This window comes from Glycine soja, chromosome 4 (genome assembly GCF_004193775.1).
Source record: "Glycine soja cultivar W05 chromosome 4, ASM419377v2, whole genome shotgun sequence".
In the NCBI taxonomy this organism is placed as follows: Eukaryota; Viridiplantae; Streptophyta; class Magnoliopsida; order Fabales; family Fabaceae; genus Glycine; species Glycine soja.
In genome coordinates, this window is record NC_041005.1 from 7,126,614 (window position 1) to 7,145,274 (window position 18,661).

Consider the following 18,661-nt stretch of genomic DNA (forward strand, 5'->3'; position numbering starts at 1 on the left):
GAGCTGTTAGATTTTCCTGATGAAAATCTCATAGTCAAACAGATCCAAAAATCCTTGGGAATTGTAAATTATATTAGAGATTTTATTCTCAGAGCAGCCCAATATACCAGTTCATTATCCAAACTTTTGAAAAAAAACTCTTCTTCATGGTCAGAAGAACAGACACGATAACAGTGAAAGAACTCGAGAAGATTGCCCAAAATCCTAGCCTTGAAGATTCCTAGAACAGGCGAGAGAGGATATTACAAACTGATCCAAGTGATCATTATTGGGGAGCTATCATGATAGAACGAGAAGGAGAAAAAAAATTATTACTGTGGCCATGCTAGTGGATAATTCAAGGAAGCTGAGAAACATTATCATACTACATTCAAAGAGGCCTTGACGGTAAAAAATGGAATCAAGAAATTTGATTTTCATTGGAGAGGACACCAGTTTCAGGTTCACATGGACAATTGATCATTTCCAACCAATTTTGGAATTTAAAAATAAGATGTCATCGTATCCTCAAATTTTAAGGCTCAAGGATTGGTTCTGCAGGTACGATTTTCCTGTGAAACACATAAAAAATGGAAGAATAATTTGATTTCTGATTTCTTATCCAGACCAAACAACAACAAGACCGTTAAGGTGATAACTTTCACTCGCTTCTTTCCATTGATATTCATGGCAAAACCATTATCTGAAACAGCCAAAACTATTAAGGTTTTTCCTCCAGGATTGATTACTCATACTGCACATATCCTTGAATATGTTAAGTCTCATTACTTCCATTTTCTGCATGAAACCATGAGATTCAAATATACCCCAACACAAATATTTGACCTTAAGATATCCTTTGGAGGTATATTTGAACTGTTCTGTGAAATTGGGTGAGATTTGTGTGAACCAACCATATGGGCAAGGTGGAAGATTTGGTTGATGACCATTCCGCATTAGAACAAGACTGGGAAGACTACAATACTCAAACGTGCCTTCAGGCGCATCGACCTCGGGCTGGAGAAGTTTCGAAGAAGGTGTTTTGTTAGAATCTTCAAACGAATCCAGCGAAGCGAGCGTGAATCAGCAGCCTGTGATTCCCGAACTTGAACCTCCGCTTCTCGATGACAACACCCGGCGAGCAGAGCTCGCTGTTCGATTGAGGGCGAATTGGTGGGGGATCGCTTATAACGAGCGAATCCTCGACTCCTTCGTCCGGAGTCAACTTGCAATCGACAGGCACATAGAGGCCGCACTTGTGGCGGACGGATATTCCCCGCAAGTAGTCTTTGAAAGAAGACATATGATTCGTGGCTTTCTTTTCTATCCGGAAGGGCATGCGCTGAATTGATGGAGGAATTGTTACACAAAAAGAGAGATATCTTATATCCTTATCAACACCAGGGTACGGAAGTCTCACCCGATCAGAGGTACAACATTACAACTTGTCATTATCCACCAGATTAGACTAGTGACGGCGGAAGAAATCTTGTATATGGGTGTGCTGTAAAGAGAGTAATCTCTTCTGGATAAGGCCCTAATCCTATTCTCGTCATTGTGTGTCGCGTGTCAGTCGTTTAGAGGTTGTCTTATCTTAAGTCTACTCAGCTTTGTCTTATCTGTAACAGAGTAGATTCTATGTAATAATCTTATCCTTCCCTGGATAATACTCCATTCCTCTCTTATATAAAGATATAAAGAGGAGGACGAGGATGAGTCTGTATGTTGAGAGACACTGTATCGAATAATATTCCCTTCTTATTAAATGACTCTCTTTTAAGTTAAGTTCCAAACTCTGAGTTGTATAATGGTTATCATTTGAAACTCTCACCAGCTAGTATGCTCTACACTCGCCTCTTTGGAGGATCTTGTGTATCAGAACGCCGAAAATTGGTATCAATTGGTGGGTTATCCTTATGGTCTGTAGATATTTTGTATCAAAGTTATCCTGAAATGCTTAATGCCTTGGGTATGGCTCAACAACATAATGAATATATGGAGATAATAAGTATTTATAAACTATCAATTGTTTATGCCTTTTCATTCACATTTTGTTGCAGATGCTGCCACTGGCATTTACGCAGAATTAATGCAAAGGTACTTGTGTTCTGATAAATGTCCATTTCAGAGCATTTAGATATCTTCTAGTTCTGTATTGGTGGACCTCCTGCTAATCCACCCACCAGCATATCCTTTGTGAAAAAACAAGACCACAAATAGCTTAACATAATAGTTTAAAAGATTGCTTCATGTGGTTAAACTTTCAAGTTTCAATCCAATTTTTGTAGGCTTTGTATGATGGCCTTTTTGGCTATGATTTTACATAATCCATTATTGGGTGTGGGGGTAGGTGGGGGGTGGGGAGACATTGTTCACAGTTTTAGATGCATATTGTAGAGTTGGTTATGCAGAAGGAAATAACTTTCTTTATCTCTAAAGCAAAGACAAATGTGAACTTTACATGTTCAGTTTTAGAAAGTTTCATTTTGAGCATTAAAATGAGGATTGTCCCATACAGGTGATTTTGCTATACTCCATAGCCATGCTCAAATAATGTTCATTCAGGCAATGTATTATTCTTTGTTTGGTATCCTTTTTGGAGTGATAAACCCCACCACCACTGCCTACTTTTGCATTGATCGGTATCTTTTGAGAAGATGGGAACAGTGTGGCAGGATCAAAGACTGTTCTTGCTGTTGGACCTGGTATGCTTCCCTGTTGCTTGTATGTTGTATGTAATGTATAACCAAAAGCACGAGCAAGAAAATCTAAATACTTTTGCAATTAATTGAACAATGGGATGCTACAGACTCATGGATTTGATGCTGATGTTTTTCAAAGTTGCTCCCTATCTTGACAGCTTTTTCCTTGACAAATAATATGCTACTTTCTGATTGAATGGCTTTACATGTTACTGGATTTATGTCAGGACCAAAATCTTCTGTGGATTCGGTGACTGGGAGATTGCCCCTGCTTTGACAGCATTCAAGAAGCATGTGCTAATATGGTAAAATCACCTGAGCTTGTTGCCACTTGGTCTGTGTTCTAACGCATTATCTAGCATTCGTTGGCTGATTCGGTAGTTATCCTCACTGTGGCATATGCAACATGGCTATGGTGGTTTTATAGTTCGTAGTGTTCAATATGACTAATTCTTAATCAGAGCCCTTTCCTTTTTATACCTCTAATTGTATGAATTTCAGCATCCTGTCTAGCAGGGATGAACAAAAAACTTTTATTTATTTTATTTGGATATGTTGGGTGAAAGCCTGTTAGTAAAATATCCTTCCTTGTAACGCAAGAAGCATGTCTGCATTCTTTATAAGTTCAGTATCCTTTTTTTTTTAATCAATGTCCCAATTGGTTGTGTGATTCAAATTCAAAATAAGAGAAGGGGAGAGATTTTGACAATGGTTATTAAAGTAGACTGACTTAATCCATTCAAGTTAACCTATTTCTGGAACAAGTTTCAGCCCATAACTCGGGCAGAATAACCGAGCATGAAACAATATTACATGCATAAGCTAAAAGGAACGAGCCAAAGTGATCCTTCAGGACACCACCACAATAGGCTCTCCTTCCATCAGTTACATCACCATCACAGTTAAGTTTGAGCACTTCCTCCGATGGCATGATCCATTTAATAATAAAACTGGACTTCATAGTCATACAAGGAGCCAAGGAAGACTCCTTAAAATATAGCTCAACTATCTCCTAAGACCAGCCTGGGTTTGGACCTGCTGAAAAACCAGCTTGTTTCTCATATGCCAGATAGCATCAGTAGCACAGTGGTGCCAAACTCTAGAGGCATTTGTCATGAGCGTTTGATTGGCAATCCTCCAAAGGAGGATCTTAATGCATGAATCTCTGTTTCATTTACAATTTTTTGTTAAAGTCAAACTTAAACTCAAGCCCAACCAAATATGTAAATTTAAATTAAGATAATAAATTTTTGGGGTAGCAAAATTTGAAATTGGGTTAAATTAAACTCAACTAAAATTCAATTCAATTAACCTACTCTATGTATTTTTACTTGTTAAAGGGATTAAACTTGATTTCACAATCTTAGTTTTGACGAAAAGGAAAGAAATAATCCTTTATTGTTTAGTTTGCAAGAAAAAGAAAGCAGGATTTAAACAAATTATTAGTATTTTTTTGTCACTAGAACCTTAGATTTTGTTTAAGAAAATAAAGTCTAATTATTAGTATTTTTTTTGTCACTAGAACCTTAGATTTTATTTAAGAAAATAAATTCTAATTTTATTCAACGTCATGTTAGTAGTATTTTTTTAGGAGCTTGATAATAATTATTAGTATTTTTAATATCAAATTTTCATTTTTTATTTTTATAAAATCTATTTTAAAAAAAAATGCTAGTAAAGCACTCTCAAGTCTCTACTATTGATTCAAATTTATTAAAAATGTATTTTTTTGTCTCATTTTATATATAATGAGTTTCTTTTATGATTTGCGGTAAGTTTTAATTAATATTAGATATTTTTTTACGTCATCTGTGATTTCTGACAAAGAAAAAAAACTTTGTTAGATATTATTAACATTCTTCAAAATATTATTCCATTATAGTTTTTACATTTTTAGTGAACCATTAAATTTTGATTTCGTACTAAAGACTATCAATGTAATTTTTTTAACTTTTAGGAATTAAAATTAAATAAAAATCTATATAAAGTAAAAACTAAAATAAAAAATATGATTTTTAGAGATCAATAGATTATTTAAATTGAAAAAACAATTAATTAGTTATTATATCCTTATAACAAACGAATAAAACTATTAATTTTAACTATTTAAATTAAAGACACATTATTTTTCATTTCTCCCTTGTAATTCCATAATTGTTCTTCTGCATTAAAAAGTACTCCTTTAAAGAAAACCCCCCCGCAAAACCCATTCCTCAACTCAACTGCGACTGGTGAAAGCCCTATCTGTGTGGAAATAGGGTAGCTGCAACCTGCAATGGCTTCTCGTTATAGATCTGTTTCGCAACCAGCATTCTCCATAATCAAATCCACCATCACCAAACCTTCCTCGAAGCTCCTCCCGTCGTCTTTTCTCCTCAAAACTCGTTCTCCCGTTACGGCCAGGCAAGTCCCTTTCGTCCCCTTCAGGGGTAAAGCGATCTCTTTTCTTGGACCCAATTGAATTTCATTTCGTTTTGTGTTTTTGCGTTCAGGTGGGTGGGCGGTGAGCTCGGTTGCCTGCAGTCGCTGCTTCCCCTGCACTCGGCGGTTTCATCAGCGCGCCTCACCTCATGTCTGGGCATCGATTCGAGTAGGTCGAGGTCGCTGTCTCAGGGTATGCTCTGCAATGCCAACTCCGGAGTTTGATTTCTCCAAATTCTTTTTTACCCTTTTACTCTCCGTAAGCATTCATTGCAACTTCCCCCTCTTTTCTTAGATTATAGTTTTGCTTAGGGAGTGGCCTGTCAACTATGTTATCCATAGCCATTGTGAACAGATGATAATGGGAGGAGAATAAAGAATATGAAATTTAGCGGCATGTGATTTTTTGTGATATTCTTTTATTATTATTTTCAGTATAATCCAAATATGTTGAAGCACTTAGTGTGTGTTTGATTAGAGTGTGCAAACTTGATTTTGGTTAAAATGTGGGTTTGGGTGAATTTATTTATGTGTAAACAGTGAAGCGTTTGCACAAATTATTTTAAATGAAATTGATTTTGAAGTGAAAGTGATTTATGTTTGAATGTTTTTATTCTAAAAGAAAGTTAATAATAAAATTCAATATAATTTTTTTAATTTAATACAAAAGCTACCTAAAGTTGTTTCAACTAAAAAATAAACTATGGACTCAATTAATTCTTTGATGTGAGACCAAACATGTAAACATTTGTTTAAAATCATGTTAACTGGTATTTAATGTGATTTGGGATGATTCAACGTGAATTCAAGCACACTATGTTTGGAAACATTTATTTGGAAAGTGATTTTGGCATAATGAATGTTGTTTGGACTTTGGATAGTGTTGATCAAAATCACTTTAGATATATAATTGCTAAAAACGATATGACTCTTCTTATTTGATTTTATTAAAATAGCAGTATAATATTAAATTAAGAGAATATTTTTATCAATATAAAGCGTGCCGTGATTTTACATTTACTCGATGCAAAAGCAGAAAAATGATGCTTTCAGGTTGGAGGGGTTCCAAACTTGTTAAATGATACTCACTCAACTTTCAATGCAAAACACATCCTGCAACTTAATACTCCCTAAGTTGTTTGTGTGTGCTTGTGAGTGCCTCGCTTTTGAAGGCCATGCATAGGAACCCGAATAGCCTTTTCATGATCATTAAATGATTTATCCATTGTAACATTCACACGTGCTTACCGCCAACTTGCCATTCCATAGACCTTCATTGTTGCTCTCAGATTTGAGTCGGAACTGATTACTTAGTTTGCATAAGAACATGATCTGTACCTAAATGATAAGGCACAATAGACTACATCTGAAGCAATAAATTATTAATTTTTAAACCAAGATCAGAGCCATAATTAATATTATTGCATTTAATTTTTCCTATCTAAGAAATCAATAATGTATATATTTTGATCATCCATATTCTACGGTAGAACTTCTGTAGGAGTAGCACTTATCTTAATCTATGTTTGCCTTTCTGCCATTATGAAGACTTATGATGTATTTCACTTTTTGATTGTGCACACTATATAAAGATTATTGAACAAGTGACCTCAATAATTTAAGAGGGGTGAATTAAGTTTTAAAATTTTTTCGACTTTTAATTTCCTTTTAAATGATATGTGATAGATTTAGAATGTAGAAAAAGAAACAACAATCAATTTAACAATGTTCTTTAAATGTGCAAGAAAAAGTAAATTGCAATAAAAATAAACGAGACAAGGGAAGAGAGAATTACAAACTCGATTTATACTGGTTCAGTCACTTCACGTGCCTATATCCAGTTCTCAAGTAACCTACTTGAGATTTTCCATTATCCTTGTAAATCCTTTACAATCTTTGAACATACCTTGGGATCCCTTACCCTTGTGTTAGAGTTTCTTACACATCAAGAGATAAACAATCTCTTAATTACAATTGAGTTTTATAAGATGAACATAATGATTTCTCTCTTTTAGAGCATATGATACAACTTGAAGATCTTAGAGGAATTCTCAATAATTTGCAGGAGTTTGGCCAAAGATGCTTAGAGAGGTTTTGAAAGTTAAGTTTTCTGAAAATTCCTTCTTTTCGAAGTAAGGACACACACACACACACACATATATATATAGACCCATTTTGCCTGTTCAGAACAGTTTGAAGAGATGTGTCTTTTCAAAAAAATTTCTAAAACTATTTTACTAGTAATCGATTATATGACTCTGGTAATCGATTACACAGTCATATCTTTGAAGGGTTGTAATTTTTCAATAATTTTTCTGAAATTTCTTTGCTAGTAATTGATTACATGACTCTTGTAATCGATTACACAGATCAAAATTCAAAAAGTTTAAAATTTTCAATATGTCATTTTCACAAACTCTCTGATAATTGATTACACAAACCTGGTAATCGAGTACCAGTTCAAAATTTTTTTTTGAACTGATTTAACTTTAATAAAAGAATTTTGACAGTAAAAATTTTGAGACCAAACTATAACAATCAAATTGAGATTCTTTTAACAAATTTATTAAGTCCTTATCTTAGATCTTTTTGATCTTGTTTTTCGACTTGATTAAATCCGTGTTCATCAAGTAAACTTTTGGCATCATCAAAACTTACATGATATACATTGACAAAGACTACTCTGATATAGTTATCAATCTTGAATAGGCAAGCCCTGAAAATGCCATAGTGGGATGACTGCTACATTGAGATTAGGTATGATATAAAAAATTATATTATACGTGTTCAAAAGCTAAAAGATTTAAACCCAAATTATAGAATTAAAAAAATGGTAGAAGAGAACACACTTTAGAGAAAAGTGAAACTTGAAACACCTGTTTCAGAATGTGGAATCTGTTGCAATAGAAGGCTGATCAAATTACAGAGAAGTCAGAGAACAAATAGATACTACAGAAACTGAGGACTGAAAGAAGGATGACAGATCAGAACAGTTGGCCACTGAGATCATGGCCTGGCCAGAGAACACTGAGGGTTTTCCTGAAGTTCTGAAAGGGGGGGGGGGGGGGGGTAAATGAGTTTCTGATCTGATTTTTTTTGCTGCAACCAAAAACCTGTCCACTATGTAAATTAAAATCTTGTAGCCAACCAGGGCATGCTCTGGTGTCACTATAGCATGCTATTGACCATTATTTACTCTGGTTATGACTTATGAGTAGTATTGTTGTTAGACTTGTGATACGTACTAAATTTAATAAAGAGATAGATTGGTTCAGTAAGTTTTTGATATTACAATTTTCAGCATGATTTTTGTGGTTAAACTAGTTTTATTAGCCTGACAGAATAGCATAAGGGATGCAATTGTTTTATAATTTGAGTTTGAGCCTTACTGAAAGTTGGTCATGGGGTGAGGCTTGTCCCCCACTTTTATACACTATTTTGACCATTTTACTAGTCAATGTGGAATCTTCAACATGCACACCCTCTCATGCCGAGGATTATGTAGAGTATAAAGTTTGCAAGACTAAACATTCCCGATCAGGTGGCCTATTAGGCTCAACAATAACTACTAGAATAGGCTTTGATACCATTTTATAATTTGGGTTTGGGTCTAACTCAATTCTAAGAGCTGGCTCATGAAATGAGAATTGCCTCCTGCATATATACACTCTTTTAGCTTATATGCTCTATTTTGATATATCACTGGTCAATGTGAATCCCCATCAAAAACTACTTTTGCAATCCATTTTTCAGGAGTAGAAAGAAGGATGCAGGAAAAAGGGGATGTTGGGGAAAGAAATAGTGATTTTTCACTTTTTTGTTTTGTTTTATTTACTTTTGCTTCAGAATATTGAAATATGAGCCACACTTTTTAGTACACAATTTACCTACACATTTTCAGAGTAGACGACCTATATGACATCAATATTATGCCTGTAATTCATTAGTTTCATCCATGTGATTAAGAAACTCATTACTCATCTATAGCTCTCCTTTTCAATTTCCTAGTAAAACCAACGGATGCAACACTAAAGTGTATAATATTCCAGTTCAATTCATTGCCCCTTGTTTCTAGCTTGTATGTTTATTTTATTTAGCCTTTTTACATATTCATACTCATTTTTCATGTACACTAATAAATGTTACCCTGTTGTTTTGCTGTGCTATTGATTATCTGTGTTGAATGTCACTTGATTTGCTTAGTCATTCAATTTTAGGATAATTTTTCCTGTTGTAAATCGGTGCTTATGTAATTTTCCTGTTTTCAATTTTCCTCAGAAATGGGTCTCAGCACACCGCGATAAGAGATTTTGAAGACCATTCATTGGCAGATTAGAGTCTTTTTTGCTTTGCCGGGACGCTCTAATGTTAATTATTTTCAAGTTTTTTCTTGACAGTTCACTGTAACGGGTATATAGTTGGGAGAATCCTTTGATCTTCTGGTGTCTGTTGCAATGGTTCCTATAAAATGCTTGGTCAATCCAGTATTAATTGTTTTAAAGATCAACCTATGCCAACATCATTTAGTGAATAAAAAACAAAAAAATTGCTGATTGACCTCTCTATCATGTCTGTTGATGCATGTTCCTCAATATGTTAGCAGTAGAATCAGTGCATTTGCTTCTGGCATCTGATAAGTGTAGTTTGGGGTTGAATTTTCCTTAGGTAAGACATGTGTATATATATATATATACACACACACATGAGAACCAACTTCAGTAATGGAAAGGTATCTGGTCACCTTGCTAAGTATCCAGTAGTTACCAAATTATGTTGAACATGCTTTTTTGGGGACATGATGTGCAGGTAAATAAAGTGGGGTGAAGACAAACAATGACATTGTCTCCACCAAGTTCTCTGTTAACAGCCTTGACGAAAGAGACTATGTCTCATGATAACGATACATGAGCATGTGAGACCCTCACACCTTGGTACCTCGTAGCCTTTACTATTTTTGTCGAAATGCCTAATAATAGATGCCAAATGTTGCCACTTTGCTTTCCTATACTCTTTAAAGTTTTTTATAATAAGAAGACGAATTCTTGTTAATAAGACAAATGGGTGTTTGAAAGAGTTTGTTTGAGTCTATGATAATAATCTATACTTTTATAAGCTTCTTTTTAGTTTTTTTTTCTTTTCATTTTTTTGGGTAAATGCTTCTTGGTCTAAGTTATAAGAAGCTTGATTTCTTTTTAAGTAAGGTGTAACGTTTGATTCTTAGGAATGAAAATGATTTAAATGGATTACTCAGATTATACTAAATATCTAAACAAAAAAAAAGGAGTTCAGCATAATTTGTTCCTTATTGAAATTCATAAAAGTTACCTAATATGTCTTAGTGTAAGATATTAAATTTATTTTTTACTATTTTAACTTTTACGAAGGTTTTTTCTGTTAAGTGTTGACAATATACTTTTTAACATATTTTTTTAAACACAATATTATTAATTAAAATTTATTCAAAATTACAAAAATTGTTAGTTTGTCTCGTTAAATATGAAATCGGTCCATAGAATTATACGATTTTTTATAATAAATTTTTGCTAATAGCAAATGATTTGTTTATATGGGTGTATTACTGGCATTTCTGTGTTCATTTGGAGGGTCTTGTGGTTACTAAAGCGAGAATAAACATTTCATGAACATGGCAAACACTTACCCCATGCGGTTGAACTGTATTATTTTGTTAGAAGGTCGTCGACGTGGAGCCCTGCATATTTAAATACCATTACGATTTATGGCATGTAGCCATAACAGTAATATTATAAATATACAGGGTTGGTGATTTCATTTATGGAAATTGGAATGGGTTCAAGCAACTTCTTGTTTCTGCGGCTTGGTCAAAGACGTGAATGGCTTACTTAAGGAGACATGAATATCTAATCTTACTTTTTAATTCCATATATCATATATGGCGTTCTCCTTTATTTATATTATCACGTTTAAGCACGGTAATTTTTATGTTCTGAATCTTGCTAATCATGTACTCAAAATTACATCTGTCACTAAGTTTAATTTGGTTTATACCCAATTTAATATTTTGATTGAACCAATTTTTTAGACCAAAATCTTAGGTTTTATTGGGGTGACTCGAATTTATTAAAAGATTAAAAGAGTTATTTTTTTGAAATTTAATGGTTAAAATTAATTATTTATTATAAATATTAGATTTTAAGAAAATAAATAGTAAGAAAAGTAAATAACTCTAAAAGAGTTACTAAATTGATCTTTACTCATATAAATAAAAACAAAACCTTTTTACTAGTTAACTCATTGTTTTGGGGAGAGAAAACAATTGATGATGTAAGTTGATGATATAAATAATATATTATGAAGCCTGAGTTTATTCATTTTGTAGGGGCAGGTAACTAAGGTTAGTGAAAATTAACAAGTTAGAAAAAATTATTAAGTATATTCTTCATAGAAAAATAGAAAGGATTCAATTTGAATTCATTTCTATTCAACAACATATAAATAGTTTCACGATTTTGACTAACTGATTGTTAAATTTTTTCCCCTCAAATTAATAGAAAAAAACGAATTGATGATAATGTGGTCTGACTTATTATCCAATATAAATCTTAATATTAGCATGTAAAATACACCTCTAAAAAAAGAAATAAGATAATACTAAGAATGCATAATTGAGAAAGTGAGCATAAAATCATCATCATTTTATAAGTTGTGTATTCTAATTTATTAAGTATAAATATTAAGAAAATGTAATAGGAAGAGGGTTAGGATTTAGGAAGATAAGAGTTCAATTTTAATTACGGAACCCAACCTAAACTTTAGTTCAAGTGCACTTTGGATTGGATCTTTTCTTTAGCATTATTAGTGCTTTTATTCTGATGACATTAGCCAGGGTAATTAAACCTGGGGTTGGTCCAAACTAAAGGCCTATAGTTTCATTAGTTCGGGCCTTTGTGGGTAGGTCCAGACACATGAAATATTTTTATGGAGCCGATTAATATAAAAGTATCCCACAATAGTAACAAACATAGCATCTAATCTAAATCTTAATCAAAGTTTAGTAGGGGGAAAAAACTTTGATGGTTATTTTATTGTTTTCCTGTCAACTGCTGACTTAATTTTTCATTAAAATGCTTTGTCAAAGAATCTTTAGCTGACCTTGATATTATCTTATATTAATTATATAAGGTAATCTCAATTCATAAATTTATTCTCCCTCATCCCGAAGGCAAGAAGTGGCTATGCCAGTTATTGCAATTTCGCTCTTGTTCAATTTTAAAATGCACCATAACCAATCCATGAGAAAGCATGTCAAGATTGCATGCATCATGGAGAAAAAATATTCTGAATTCAGTCCCGGCTAGTGGGATATAATAGAAAATAACATTGGTGATGGCCTTAAATAAATGCATGAAGGTAGTGTGAGTATAGAATGACTTTGTAAGATTTTTTGTGTAGAGCCGTGTGAGTATGTGCTATTTATGTACACACTGTGCTCAGTGTGAAGTAATGATAGCAATTACTTATCACTATTGGACGGTGGTATAACATAACGTTAACATACATAAGCAATATCATTCATATACTCATCACACATTCACACTAGTGGGAAGTGCATGAGGCCATGGAAGAGTGTCATGTGACCACCGCAATCCTAGCTTCGTCTCAGTCTAATAATGCATAGCTTAATTATTAATTTAATATGCTTGAGCATTTGTTTATAAATAAGATTTGGTTAAATTAAATAACCCCCCTCCCCTTTTCTTTTTTGCTTTATTCTCTGCATATTCTTTTGAGACTTTTTATAATATATTGACTGAGCAAGGCACGCAAGATACAATTTCAAGCTAAAGAAAAAGAAGAAAAGAGAGAGGATTCATATTTAGCTACTCAAATGAGTAATTTAATAACATGATAATACGATTAACTTGGGAATACGTTATATTATATTCATTAAGTAATGATATAGTAGTATAATATAATAGTCCTCTGGATTTGTGTTGCCTGAGATCGTACATACACACCCGCAATAATATTAAATATATGTATGCATGAAATTCCTTTTCTCTCTCCCTTTCTTGATTGCATTACTTACCCAATCATCTAATTAGTTCAAAATTAATATTACATCGATGATGGATCACATGGGGTGGAGAAATGGCTGAGAAGTTTCCCTTTTCCTTCTCATGTCACATGCATTGCAAACTTGGTTGGGAGGAAGCAAGAACAAATTATTTCACGTGCATGAAAAATCAAGCTATTATCCTGAAGAAACAAAGAAAGTTTACTCTTACACATATACTCTCGTAGCTTTTGAGTTTTGAAATGAATCTTCAAAAAATAAATAAAAAAACCATAATAATAATATAAAAAAATAAATTTTATTTCAACTTTTGAAAGTCGTTGGATTAAAAATTTAATTTCATAATAATCACCGATCTAAGTAATTGTAGATATATTGAATGTGATATAATTTTAATGGAATGTTTTTTTTAACAGGAGCATTAATGGAAGTTTATTAATTTTTAAAACTTAATATTTTATATATTTTTTATAAAAATAATTATGATTGAATGTCTTTTGATTTACTATTTATATTAAATTAAAGTAAAGAAAACTAATAAAATAAAAGATAATGTAACCATGATTATCAAACTCTCGAGTTAACTCGTTAACTCTTACAAGTTTACGAGTCCACTTGTCCTGCGAGTTGACTCTTGAGTAAACTCTTTTTTTAGTAGACTCTAGGTAAACTCTATAAACTCTAAGTAAACTCGGTAGACTCTCGAGTTTACCACTGAATTAACAAGTTAGCAAGTTAAAAAAATTAGACAAAAATGTAAGTCATTTTTTATTATTTTCTATCTGTTTAGCATTCAACATACCTTTTAACATGTTATTCTCAAATACAAAATTCTCACCTTTAATAATATCAAATTCTTGTTCTCTAATAAAATCAAATCCTCGATGAGAATAATCTACCACTACTATAACCTCTACAAATTATTGTTTAGTGGTGATGTATTATTACTAGGCTTGGTTAATTAAATATTCTGAACTTTATGATTTACTATTTTACTTTATTATATTGTTGAAATGTTTAATTAGTATGTTATTTATAGATATTTTGTTATTATTTTTATATGAAGTAGACTCTTACGAGTCTACGAGTTGAGTCTATAAAACTCTCACGAGTCTGTGTAAACTCTCGAGTTTGATAACCATGTAACTACTCTAAAATAATATTCATTGTTACTTCTTCATTGGTTTTGTTCTATTTCTCTCACTTAGTTGACCAACAACAATGATAATAATAATAATTATTATTATAATAATGATATACAATTTTAATTATACTATATGTGAGTGTTTAATTTATGATGCAATAAAATTAAATCTTCAATAATATCAGATGATTAAAATTAATATATTTAAAATCATTGAAAATATTATTTTAAAATAATTAAGAACTATATCTATTTAATGAAAATTATACTATTTCAACAAATTTTAAATAAATTTTAATCTTGATAATAAGTGCATTTAAAAATTACTACATATCAATATTATATCAATAATAAATAAAATAAACAGTTAAATTTTAATAATCATATAGTATTATACATTCATGTTTGATTTATTATTCTTGGATTCTTTTTGAATTTATACTTTTCATATAAGAAAAATAAACTTAAAAATGAAAATAAATGTTTGATCATGATTTTTTCCCCTTATTTTATATTGATTATGTGAGTGAGAAATTTTATAAGTGTGAAATTACTCACACAACTATTATGATTTTTCCCAGAATAATTACTATGTTTATGTGCTATAAAATTAAACTTATATCTTTAATGATTTTAGAGTTAATTTAATTATTTTATATTTTATATTTTTTTTATTTAAATGTTAACAATTATGAAATATATAGTTTATAAGAAAATACTTGATAAATTATTTTATTGAACTATAATATTTGATATATTTTATTTTAGAGAATTATTAACATATTCCCACCTTATTTTTAGCCGGAGTAAGTTGATAACCTAGACCAAAACTTATGGACAAAAAGTACAACTCTCCGTTTGTTTAAATAAATTTAGTTTAAGGATATTAAATAAAAAATTTAGGTTGACTGGGAGATGACAAATAGTGTGTTTGGATTAAGTGAGAAATAGAAAAAAATCACGGTGACGTTTAAGACACTAAATACTTTTTTTAACGATATCACGATGATTTTATGAGATATATGGTATGTTTCTTTAAATTTATTTTTTGAAAAAAGTATTTAAAAAATAAAATAGGTATTTTTCTATTTTTTATGTATTTGTTTAAACTGTTTTTGTTTAAAAATAATAATTTTTTACTTTTTAAGAAATAAATCTTATCTACTTCTTAAAAAAATTATTTCTTTAAAAAATCACTTTTTCTTAAAGTTTTTTATTTTATTTTAAACAAATAGACTCATAATTGATTCTTACTTGTTATGTGAGCACACTAAAACCATTGGTTAGAGACAAGGAATTTGGACGATTAGGGTCACTTATTTGGTACAGACTCTAAGTATTGGTAAACTATTTAATCTTTCACACATGTCAAATTCTATATATATATATATATATATATATATATATATATATATATATATATATATATATATATATCCATGGAATTAATTCTAATAAAACTTTTATGAAACAATTTGTTATAAAGAAGATATAAGATGAAAATAAAAAAACATAAGAAATTAAAGAAACATTTACATAATCTATAAATACAGAAAAATAAATTTTCTTAAAAATATCTGGTATGTAAAAACAAGTAAAATATATTATCACTGTATAAAATCCAATTTTATTTGGAATTAGTATGATGTGGTGATAGGTATAGTACTTGTTCTCAAGTTACATGTATATTTATTAAGTTATATATAAGTACTTATTGGATATGAATTAGTAAATAATTATTTAATTTTTATACAATATAGATAGTAATAAATAAAATGCTCAACAAAACTTTCAGTATCATATCTTAAAGGGGAAGAAATATATACATAAACAATAAAGTAATTCCCAACAATGATAAATTTACTGAGGTTGTGTATTCCAAAGAAGACAAGGAAAAAGAAGAGAAAGGAACATTTACCTAAAACTGAAAAATTTATGCTGACTACTCAGGAACATGACTGGTACCTAGATTTTCCACCAATAATACTTTGACATGAATGGATGTGGGATGCCTATGCATGCGATTTTTATCCGTCACCTGTTACTAAAAATGTCGCGATATATCTTCTGCTTCACTTTTTTATTTTTATTGAATCTTTTTCCTCGTTCTAATGCTTATCTTTTATCACATGAAATATACACATACAAATATATTAATTTCCAGCCATTTTTTTTTCCGTTTGTTTCAAATTTAGGAGGTTTCTGGCCGTACCGTGTGGTAGCTCAAGTCTTTAATTGCTTGAACATGTTAACAGTGTGTGCCGTAAAATTGGTAAGACTTGGTGGAAGTGGTCCATGCAAAAGCAACTGTTATTAACAACTACTAACCACTTCAATTAGTTAATTTTGAAGGATTTTATCCACCACAATATAGAAAATAGACATTGTACGTAACTTTAGTCATTAAAAAATCTCTTCTATTCATGAATTAAATATAACAAAAATGACGTAATATTGAAGTTACTTCAACCATAATTAATATCAATACTCTTGATTTACCCAACTACTATGCCATAATTTACTAGTAAGTGAAAAGAAAAGAATAATGCATTAGGAAAATTTAGAGTTTGTGAGTTTTCAAGTCGGTCAAAATGACTTGAAGAAAGAAACATGAGACCAGTCTACATATAGCATAAACTGAAAAAGAAATTAAACAAATTCCTAACAAAATTAGGCAAGAAAAGAAAAGAGAAGAGAAGAAATAACTGAGCTAACTACAAATTAAGTAGCGGAAGTTTCCTACTCTAGATGAGGTGCGTGAAATTTGGGCCCACGTGCTGATGGATGAGGAAATCCTCACCGTTGGATGATGGGACATCGAACATCATGTTCTGCTGATGCTGCAATTGGAGAAACTGATGCTGCTGGTGCTGGACCTTCACCATTTCCTTCTGCCGCCGCAGCTCCAGCACCTTGCGGTGCGAATTCGAGTGCTTCGTCAGAACAAACGTTGGGCTCGCGGCGGGCCTGTACTCTGGCACCAGCCGCCCAGACTTGTACCTCACGCCGCACGCGTTGCAGAGCGTTTTTGGGCCCATGGGCCCAGTCCGCCACTGTGGGGTCTTGTCCGTTGCGCAATGCAGGCACTTCCGCCCCTCGCTGCCGCCTTCCGCGCCGGAGTGAGAAGACGACGACGACTTCGTGTTCGGGGAGAGCACAACGAGGCGAGAGGTCCAGTTGCATGGGGGTCCACGTGTCCGCTTGCTCCGAGCCTTGCCCCGAACCGACACTTGCGGGTTGAACATAACCGGGTTTGGGTCACGCGTTTCAGACGATGCAGCATCGTTTTGCGCTCTCACACCCGTTATCAGCTGCAGCTTCTGCAAATCCTCGCTCGAAAACGATTCGTCCGCAAATTTCGACAGCCATTCCAATTCCGCAAGATCATCATACTGCTCAACAAATTACACACAATTAATTTATTATCTTCATACTAAATGAGATGAAATTCGGACAGTTGGAAAAAACATAAGAAGAAAAGTTAGAAAAAGGACAAGGGATTTGTTTTTGTATGTGTTGGACGTGGCATGGTAATTGAGGAAGGAAATATTAATAATTAAAATTTTGGTGGTGGGAGAGTGTGGACGTTACACATAGGCATGACATGAATAGATATTAGAGACACGTGTGTATGTACCGGGACGGAGAGGTCACCGGGGAAATGGGCGTCTGCGGAGGCGGGGAAATTGGAGTTGGTGGTGGTGTCGACAGGGGTAACGGTGGGGGAGTCGACGTCGGTGGGGAGGGAGTCGAAGGTGGCGTCGTCGTCGTTGGAGAAGTCGAAGAAGTCTTCTACGAGGAAGTGGTCGGTGGTGGCGGCGGAGGGGTTGGCGTTGGAGGGAGTGATGTTGCTGTCTGAGGGGAATTGGGGACAGAAGGTGTTCTGGAAAAACTCTTGTGCTTCCATGGCTCGTTGTGGGCTGAAGCGAAAACGTTACCGGGGAGGGTGAAGCGAGAAAGTATAGGGAGTTGGAGACACAAAGTGTGACAAAGTTGTGGTTTTCAGTGGTGAGAGAGAAAAGCTCAAGAGGGTTTATTAACGTTTAAAGGGGACAAGCGGACACCTATATTGGAGTACTGGACTATCTTTTTTTTTTTTTTAAGGCATTGAATAATTCTCTCTCTTTCTATCGGCCAAGATAAAATAAAATAAAAACTCTCCTGTCCTCAAAATAATAAAGCGTAAAATATAAATAATATATAAGAGACTTTAATTGAGTTAAAAGAAACTGCAAGAATTTGTGAGTGAAGTTACTTTGATTATTTGGTACTCCTTTTCTTTTTCTTTTGTACTTGGTTTTGCAAGTTTCTCGCGTTACACAAACATAACCTAAATAAAAGAATAGATGTTCAGATGAA

General features: G+C 32.7%; 1 protein-coding gene and 1 long non-coding RNA gene across 2 annotated transcripts; one reads left to right on the top strand and one right to left on the bottom strand.

The window, feature by feature from the left end:
• The first annotated feature begins 4,827 nt into the window (after positions 1–4,827).
• LOC114409129 lies at positions 4,828–9,667 on the top strand. The gene is made up of 3 exons (XR_003665993.1): positions 4,828–5,084; positions 5,174–5,295; positions 9,381–9,667. It is a non-coding gene; the product is annotated as an uncharacterized LOC114409129 (long non-coding RNA).
• A 7,152-nt stretch (positions 9,668–16,819) lies between these two features.
• LOC114409130 (GATA transcription factor 12-like) lies at positions 16,820–18,348 on the bottom strand. The gene is made up of 2 exons (XM_028372450.1): positions 17,940–18,348; positions 16,820–17,694 (listed from the first exon to the last, which is right to left on the bottom strand). The coding sequence occupies exons 1-2, from the start codon at positions 18,207–18,209 to the stop codon at positions 17,047–17,049; spliced, it is 918 nt and encodes a 305-aa protein (XP_028228251.1). The 5' UTR covers positions 18,210–18,348; the 3' UTR covers positions 16,820–17,046.
• Between the last annotated feature and the right edge of the window lie 313 nt (positions 18,349–18,661).